The sequence below is a fragment of the Octopus bimaculoides genome, chromosome 8, assembly GCF_001194135.2.
Source record: "Octopus bimaculoides isolate UCB-OBI-ISO-001 chromosome 8, ASM119413v2, whole genome shotgun sequence".
Lineage (NCBI taxonomy): Eukaryota > Metazoa > Mollusca > Cephalopoda > Octopoda > Octopodidae > Octopus > Octopus bimaculoides.
The window spans coordinates 59,183,154-59,193,230 of NC_068988.1; the positions used below are offsets into that span (position 1 = coordinate 59,183,154).

Here is a 10,077-nt window from a genome sequence, read left to right on the forward strand (position 1 = left end):
TATATATATATATATATATATATGCATATATATATATATATGTGTGTATGAGTGTGAGTGCGTGTGTTTGTGTGTGTTTGTGGATAGATAGACAGATAGATAGATATAGATATACACGTATATGTATATATATATGCATATAGGGATGTGTGTGTTTATGCGTAGATGTTGAGATAAATTTCATAGAGAAATCAACATATCCAATACGTCTATCAATTAGATATGTTACATGCTCCACTTTTAATGAAAATTACGTTTCATTGATTATCAAATATTTACTAAATAGTTGAGAATGCTTCTTATAACAGACCAAACGCTCAAAGCAGATTTTTCTATGCTGTCTGTTAATAATGACTCAGATTATGACTTCGCATGAGTAAAAGATAGGAATATTAAATAATTCACTTAATCAAGTATGATTTCTTTTTCCATCTCCCCGCAAATACAGAAAAAGGAACGAGGAAACGATATGACTTCTAATAAAACAATTGAGCTCACAGTAAACAGATTTCTAATAACATTAGTCTTGAAAATCGTTGTCAATTCCGTTTCAGGCGTCTTAAAAACTCTATACAAATGATGTCAGTTGTAGATTCCGTCGACGACATTAAATTAAAATCTAAAATATATTTCGAATGTTGTCGTACAGGGTACTCAGTATGTAGTCCAGATGGTTTTAACATCAATTAATTTAGTCTTTAAGATGTATATTTAACAACGCATGTATGCTTTCATTTAATCATTCAGTAACTACCTACAAGAACAAGGTAACTGACACAGCATTAGAAAGTTATTAACACTCAGTCGTTCTTCGTAAAATTTTGCTGACGGGATCTGCGAAAAACATGTTGGATTTAATGTACCAGTTCCAAGTAATCAAAATAAACTTTTAATGAGACAATTCCTACTGCACACTTTTGCCCCTCTCTCTTACACACTGTTCGCAAGCTTATGCGTGATGGATGCAATTAATAATGTTATGATTATACAATATACTACACAGTCACATATTTAATGTATATAACTTGGTGTAAAATTGATACTTGCGTAGTTATATATTTTCATCTACGATTGTAACCTCCTATTTTATACGCGGTAGTGCTGAAAGATTCCTAACTTTTAAGAAGTCACGAAAGACCTGGTCTATGACCCAAACTTTCGAGGTCTTTTAAGAAAAACTGCAATAAGTGAGTGAACCAGGAGAGGAATATGTTGAATAAAATCAAAATTAACTGACCCACCTGTATTTTCTTTTGCTCAAAGCCAGGAACATTACTGAGCACCCCCCTTTATGTGTGTCTATGCGTGTGTGTGTACATGTGGCAGCGCATGCGGGTGTGTGTGACCGTTTGTGCGCATGCGCGTTCGTGTGTACTTGTACGTGTGTCTGTACGTGTGTGTGTGTATGTGTGTGAGTGCGTAAGGTGTGTTTGTGTATATGTGTGCGTATGTCTGTCTGTACGCATGCTTTGATTTATCTTCCTTTCCCCATTCTCTTTTGATCGACGTATGCGCACTTTTATTACTTTACTTTCCACAAACGTTTATGCACTGCGTTGTGCGCAAATTCCACCGTCGTAGGCGTGACCCTTTGCCAGTTTGACACTGCTATCGAAGCAGCTACGAAATAGACTAGCCAATATCTACTATATGTATATATATATATATATACGAGTTCCCCTATTCTTGCCTGATTGTAAGTATTTTTATGCATGTGTTTGAGTCATTTCATGCGTGTGTGTGCGTGCGTATGTGTCTGTATACATATTTTGTAGTTCTGAAATTTCCATGCCGTGTCAATTTTGTGAAATGTTCATGCACAACATATCGCGTAACCACAGTTTCCTCACGTGTAGTGCATCATGTAGGTTACTTCAGCTTGTTTATTTCTCTTCAGATTCTACATATTTTCATGCTACAGATCGTATATATTATACAAACGTGGTTAACTGTTCGTTTTAATGAGATAATCGTAGACGCATAGGTAGCCGAATCCTTAAGGCATATTTCTCTGTAATAATGACGTTTTAGCCTCCTGCGTGTTACTTTGAACAGGTGGCTTTGCCATGAACTTGACGTTTCTACACAGTCGACTAAACTTAGTGAGAGAAACTAGGATGGAAGAAAATATTTCGAAGGCATTTTCATGTAATGTATCTACACTTCAAAGCACAATGTCACTAATTTTCCTTAAGAATTACATTAAGTTGCCTCCTGTCTATGGAAAATTACTTGCACATTTAATGAGAATACAGGTTCAATGATCGAAGAATTGGAACACGCATTGCCGCAACCAATGTAGATCCATTTACATATAGAGAAATAATAATCTCAATTATATCTAAGTGACAACATAGAGTGAATTTACACAGTTGATAATTATAAATAATGGAATTCCACACGTCACGTCATAAGTGTTGCTCTACATAACACATCAAAATTTCTTCATAAGCGTTTGGAATGCTTTCTTATAATGAGGAACTTGGTACTAGCGTCAGCCTATTTCAATTATTACCAGGTTGACACAAACACCAAATTACTCATTATATCAGAACAGAGGTCGGTCAGGCAGTTTTCTGGATCTTAATTATTATTGTTTTTCATTTTCATTTTCTTTGTATGTATGTCTCACAGCATAGGCAGCTCGAGGTGTCCGAAGAGATACTTCCTTTTTTTTGTTTTTTAAAAGAAGATATTTTTTCCTACAGATCTTCTCTCTCTCATACACTTTCTATACATACTCAAATACAAGCACACCCGAATGTGTTTGTGTTTTCACGTGTTTGTTAGTAGGAATAAGTAAATTAATTTCAGCACACTTTGTGCATGTCTTTGTTTTCTTGTTTTTTTTTTATTCTTTGCCTTTGAGCTAATGTGTGACTATATTCGTTCATGTTTAATTACTGATTTTCGATGACAAGACGGTCACAGATTGCGTCGATATTGTATACACGTATATAATATTAGAAATTCTAATGGAATCTGTCACCTCGCTGACATCAATACATAACGTTACTATCTTTAGTGACACTAATTCTCCTAAACGCATTTATAGATGTTGATTTGCCGTTCTACCTTACGAGAGACAAATTTAAATATATGTGATATATTAATCGAAATAACTGAATTTCAGTACAACGTCTTTGGTATTGATTATATGGGAAAACAAGACGGGCTCATAAAAATATTAAAAATAACTGCTTTTAATACTAATGCTAAAACTCTCAGAAGCTTAAGATATTTGTTCTTTGGAAAGAACTGCAATGAGTATGGTAACTACAGTTAAATTTAAACAACAAAGTCTAAAATATTTACCTCGTCAAATACAAAATGTATGAATTATAACGCGTTGCTCTCACAGTAGAGAATGAAGGGTGTTTAAGGGTGGCGATCTATTAAAAACTCCGCAATAAAAACTGGGAAAAAATATATCATAAAGCAGATTATAATAAATAACCACCACAAATAATATGGCGGGAAAGTAACAATAAAATAATATTGATTCTGGCTTCTAAGTAGTTGACATGAACTAATATATTACTGAATCTTGATATTGGAATTCGTGCCAGATCTATTTAATGCTGACAGAAACGAGAAACTAGAGATACCCAAGGAAAATGTCTTAAAAAATAAGAACAGAATACTATTTTGGGATATCGAATACTCATAAAAAGGAAAACTATTTCTAATGCACAAATATTGTACTCAAAGAATAGCAGCAACAAGAAGAGTAACAACAACAGCAACAGCCAAAGCAACAAGCTGTGTCTTAAATTTAGATTTGAATTCAATTTTCCTCTCATTGAAATTATAATCTCAATTCATCCCTCTCACTCTCTCTCTCTCTCTCTCTCTCTCTCTCTCTTTCTCTCTCTCTCTCTCTCTCTCTCTCTCTCTCTCTCTCTTTCTCTCAGTCTCTCTCTCTCTCTCTCTCTCTCTCTTTCTCTCTCTCTCTCTCTCTTTCTCTCTCTCTCTCTCTTTCTATCTCTCCCCGACTCACTCTCTGCAAAACACATGGTTCAATTGCTACTAACAGGAGGTAGGGTGTTTATTTACACTTAGGACGTCCTATCGTGGGAATCGTAAGGTAATATCTTCGCATTTTTCATGCTTAAATTTAGATTTGAATTTAATTTTCCTGTCCTAATATTTAATTAATTTCCAGTTAGAAACAGTTCTCCGTCTTCACACATCTGTACGCTGGACAAAACTCACCCACCCCCTATCAGCAACCAACAGCATCCTTTTTACCAACTAGACAGCTATTTGGAAAATGAGCCAAGCTCTGTGAATGGCCGTGAGGATAACGCTTCAGTGCACATATATGGCTAGACGGCCAAAGTAGGCCCCTTGCTACCTCCAGGTCACTGTAGGGAAAATATTGTCCCTGTAACACCACTCCGGGGCCTATGAGTCCCTTCAGACTTGGTCGGCAACCACTCTTGAAAAGGTGACTTAATAAAAACACCGATGGATGTGCCACCAATATTCTCAGGAGTAAAAATGTCAAATACAAAGGTATAAAACAATAGATTGAACGAGACTGGCGCTACAAACAGTATACAAGATGATAGGTGTGGAATCCTGGTGCCATGTCTCACAATCGACCTTGGGATGGTGTCACTATAAGAAATACTGGTGATTGCACAACCTTACAAATGCTACCTCGAAATGAGTGATGCCAAAATTAAATAATAACCGCAAATGTGCTATCGGGACTGGAACTGTTTACCATGAGCTGTCACCCACGACAGGCAGGGAGTTTTTTTGATCTAGCTTCGGCAAACTGTCATCAAGCTATTGATCAGGACCAAAATCGCAGTCAAGTGTTGAAAGAAAAAGAAAAGGCATGAAATGGGGAAAAAGAAGTAAACAAAATAGTAATAGAATGGTGGCTGAGAAGTGAACGAAATAAAAGAGGTTTCATAAATCTAATGAACAGAAAATGGGATGAAAAGGAGATTTTGAAGTATCGGCTTAGTGACTGATTGACCAAGAAAGAGAAATCCGTAGGAACGACTGGATTCTGGTATAGAGATTGAAGAAATTCAGAGAAACAGTAAAACACAGTAGAAGGAGAATGAAACAGCAGTAGCCGAAAGCAGTGATGAAGGAGTAAGAGTTGAAGAAACCGAAACAAATGAAAACCGTAGAGCACCAGAGAATACTGAAAAAGAAACTAATGAAGACGATCTGGATGGACGAGTGACAGCAAGTATAGCACATGACTTGATTGATGAAGATGAGAATTTAGAAACGTTGCGAGGTAGAGTGACCGAGAGAAACAAAGAAATCCCACCATGTGTAAGTTATATGGACAGAAAATAATTGAGGAAAGTCATATGCAAAGTCAATGACGTTTTAAGCTTGATTAAAGCAGAAAACATATTGCCGTAGCTAACATAGTAGGTTACAAGCGAAAAACTGAACATCCAAAAGTAAATGAACAGAAAGATACAAACTGGAGGAAAAGAATACGAACGAAGCTACACAGGCATAGAGAACTGTACCATGTTGCAGTGGGTAAATTGACAAGTCTTAGAAGTAATTCTTGTTCAGTTGACATGAGAGGTAAGTGCATGTGGGCTTAGCTGAAACGGTTTGTAATAAGAATTTAAGCTCTAATATTCTACATAATGTGCAACCAAGAAACTATGTCGTTGCTAGCTTCCATTCAGTATTTGACACAATCATCAGATTGGTAGATATATTTTATCTATATAATGAACTATATTTGCACAAAGACACAAATACAATAAATATGTAATGATCCAGAATGGGAAGAAAGAAACATTTTCTTTGTTTTGTTAAGACCGTTAGGTGTATTCACTTCATAATCAAAATAGATTATCTTTTAGCTAACTTTATTGAGGGTGCCTTCTTTTTTTGCTTTTTAGTTAACACAAGCAGAATATTATTACCAGTAAAAATCACTACGGATATAATTTATTCTTTTGCCAAACTATCAATATCTTTGTTCAGAAGTAAATACATTGCAAACATTTGAAAATAGTAATCCATTCGTTGGTATATTAAAGGGTACGTGTGTACAGAATAATTTATTTGTACGTTGAATTATCCATGTATGCTGAAATAAATTTTTAAACGGCAGTAAAAGAAATATGTTTGCTTAAGAAATGACTCAAGAGTTTCTAATAAATTATATAAATGTAAATAATGTCACTTGATTTTTTTCATAGTATAAAAGAAGAAAATCATGTATGCAGATACAAAAAAAATTAAGCTATACAAATGACTTGTATACAATAAATGATTTACAAAATGGAATATTGTTACTGAGATTATGTTTCAATGAATTGGGAACATTAGCTTATCAGCATATATTTTCTTGTCATGTGATTAGTTTGGGTTCTAACAAAATATTTAGCGTACTCTGGAATCTATGCACCTCAGTCAAGTATATCTAATCGTGGATAAGTATTATTAATTTTCCCGAACTCAGCTACTATTTGTTTTCCTTTTTTTCTTCATATATGCTCCAAATCTCTCGTGATATTGTTTTGAAAATTTTACATGTTTCACTTCTGTTCCATTTCACTAGTTTCGTTAGGTTTCTGAGTACGATATAGTCTCTTCTAGCCTTATGTAAAAGGCAACTCGTTAAAGAATCTGCACAGCATAGGTAAAGTGGTATTTAATAACGTGACTAGGTAATTCAGACAGAAAAAAGCAAAATATTTAATCTATCACTCATCTCATTTATGAAAAGCATCTCATATTTAATAATTCGATTGTTATAGTATTATATTTTGAAATGCAAAATATCTGAATTCAAAATATGTTGTTATTACCCTCTATGTACAGATTTTACAAATACAAACAGCTTCAAGCAATTAGATTCTGTATATACTATAGCAAACACGCATATGATTTATTTCAATAATATTTTATGAAGCATTCAGTAATATCCTAATTAAAATTATTCTTAAGTTATTTATATAAATAGGGATCAGTATAAGTATATAATATGATCTCACCTCCAGCAGTTTCATTGACACCAGGAATATCTTCACGCCACAATACAAGTGTGATTCGGGTATAAGTGAAAGCCATGAGACAAAATGGTAGGAAATAGAGTGCAATGAATAAAAACATCTGATATATAAACTGCGATCTTTGTGTCCAGCTTGGTCTGCAGGACACTAACCATTTCACGTAGTTGTATCTCATTGGAAGGCTTCGATATGTTCGTGCTGTTACCAGATCGGGTGACGCCACGCACGCGGACAACAGCCAGATCGTAAGAATGATGTTACGGGCCCGCGATGCTGTGCTCTTGAAAGAAAGTGGATGACATATGGCATACCAGCGCTCAATAGATATGGCACTAAGCGTTAATACAGAAACTGCAACTGACACAGTCTGGAAAATAAAAGAAAGAAAAATAGATTAATGCACTTTAAACGTTTCAAAGGTTGCTCAGTAGACATTTGTATCAATTTATTACAGAACTTCAAATATGTAAAGAATGTTGTCAAATTGCTGTCTAAATATTTTGGAATACTGATCCTGTTCTATTTTCATCAATAGCTTTCAAATATCCCTACCTCAGAACCACGAATTACCATATCACATCACAAGTCAATGTTTCGCCATAAAATACATTAACGCCTATGCAAATTTGACTCGAAAAATCAGCTAGAGATGATGAACTATCGTTCGAAAAACCTTATGGAATGCCTTGCGACGTGATGTCATTGAAGCGTCTGGAGATGTTTGTCCAAGTATATAAAATCTGGCGAATTGAACATTAGGAGAGAGGACCACCGCGCGGTTAAGAAGGGACAATGATACTTTTCTTAATGCGTTCATTTCCTGCCGTATACTGATTTATCTTATTTAATGCTGTTTCGTGTTCAACAAAAGGTCAATAAACCTTATTGCAATGCAGAATCACGGGCAATATCATATATTATTTGGTCCTTTTCTTTCGTCTTCGTGAACTATGAGTTACTTTCATATTATCTGGTACATCATATGATACATGAAGCTTACATGCTCGTCACACGATAAATGTTCCATGAAATATATATATATATATATATATATATTCTCTAAGAGAAAATGTTTCTCTGAAAATCAGAAAATATTCATGAAAGTTAAGCGTGTTTCGCTAGAATGCATGATAATTGTTTTTCTGCAAAGAATAATCACGCATAGAATAATCACGCAGTGTATGCTAAGTTCTCTAAAATTAACAAGCATTAAAATAACTATGTGCCTGAACGTTAGATATTCAAATAAACATTACAGTAAAAATAGAGGATGCCTTTGGGACAAACACTACGATGAAAATAGATATAGTAAAAACTTTGAACTGTTCTCACGAGATCATTTTTGCAAGTTGGAAAGACTTTAGTTTACTTCTTTTGGAGCATAACTTGTCCATATAATCAAAAGTATATTACATTGGAAAATTGGTAATATATATAGATGTTTGTGTGTGTATGTGTGTATGTGTATTTCGTAAAAGTTGTAGAAATATGATATAATATATTTACGTCTTTACATCCACTTTTTTATTCGAGGATGCATCATAGTAAATGTCATGAAGACTACGACCAACCTCAATGACAATCTGTACATAGATCTTCTAGGGGATTTCAACCTCTCTTATGTTCAATGGCCTCAGAGTCGCCTTTTCTGATGTATGCCACTGCATGCATTAAGCATACAGAATTTCTGCTTGACCTCACAAACATGCTCTTTATGGAGTAAATAGTGTTCCAGCAAACAAGGGCGAAAAATATCCAGGACTTCTGCTTCACAAACAACACGTCACCCATCTATAATGTTAAGATGACACCAACGATTTTCGTGGACCACAATTTAATTGAGCTATCAATGTACAGTCTGCAGAGGTCTACAGACAAGCAGGCTACTAGAAGTACCCAATTTCCCTCCAGCCTGAACTTTCACAAATCTGTTTGGAATGGTATCGAGAAAGAACTCATTGGACAAAACTGGTCTGCCAATCTTTCTACGCAAGATATTGAGGCAAAGTTACAACACTTTATGACAATCATGTATGACATATGCAGTAAGCTCACTCCAGAGAAAATGCCAAGCCAGCAGAAAGATACAATATACAGGGTTAGGAGGATTATAATGAGACGACGAGCAAAAATTTCAAATCTCTTAAATGGGCCGGTAAAGAATAACAGACGATCCTATCACGAACAATCATTGCTCGAGATCGAAAATGAATTCAACACTCTAATGAAAAACAGAGGGTAGAAAGAGAAGTCGCAAGAACGATATTCTGGAGCGGCAAACCCAGAATTACATACGGTGCGGCATCTTGGGATTGATATGAGCAACAATGCCTCATTCCACATGCATATGACCAAGATGGTGACAGTGTACAGACGAATGACTGGATGGATTGTGAGAACCTTCAGAACAAAAGACGAGGAAGCTATGGAGGACATTTTCTCAGCCGACTGGACGACACTTATCAATTGTGGTCACTTTACACTGTCGGATTAATAACGTAATTTGAGGCAGTTCAGCACTGCTACACAAGGAAGATTGTATCAATGGGACAGCTGAGCTACTGGGAGAGACTGAAAGAGCTACGTCTCTTCTCCCTGGAGTGAGGATAGAAGTGGTATGCAGTGATATGTCTGGAAGATACTAGAGGGGCTTGCACCAAACTTTAGAATTGAGAGTTACACCACACATTGAATTGGACGTCACTAAACTGTTCCAAAAGTCCCAGCTGTCCGATCTAATATGATGGCAAATGTACTGCAATAGCTTGGTATTCAAGGGCTCACAGCCATTCAACGCCTTGCCAAAATATCTGGAGGATCGCCACAGAGAAGGGGTAGTTGTTTTTAAGTAACACCTTGAACCCTTGGTATTCAAGATCCCAGATGAACCAATATTAAAGCAGGAAACTCAAACGAGGGCTGCAGCGTCAAATTTCCTCCTTCCCCAAAAGCCAATCATATACATTTGGCCAATTAAAAGATGATTACACTAACAGTGCCCCAGCAAGGCCGCAACCTTCAGGCTTAAACATACAAGAATAAGGGATATATATATATAACA

The 10,077-nt window shown here is 35.6% G+C and overlaps 1 protein-coding gene across 1 annotated transcript in view; it reads right to left on the reverse strand.

Moving 5' to 3' along the window:
- LOC106870912 (orexin receptor type 2) overlaps positions 1–10,077 on the reverse strand; it is a 355,794-nt gene that overhangs the window by 47,126 nt on the left and 298,591 nt on the right. Inside the window, exon 3 of the mRNA XM_014917147.2 lies at positions 6,999–7,383. Within this exon, the coding sequence (XP_014772633.1) occupies positions 6,999–7,383 (385 nt within the window). The remainder of the gene's footprint in view (positions 1–6,998; positions 7,384–10,077) is intronic.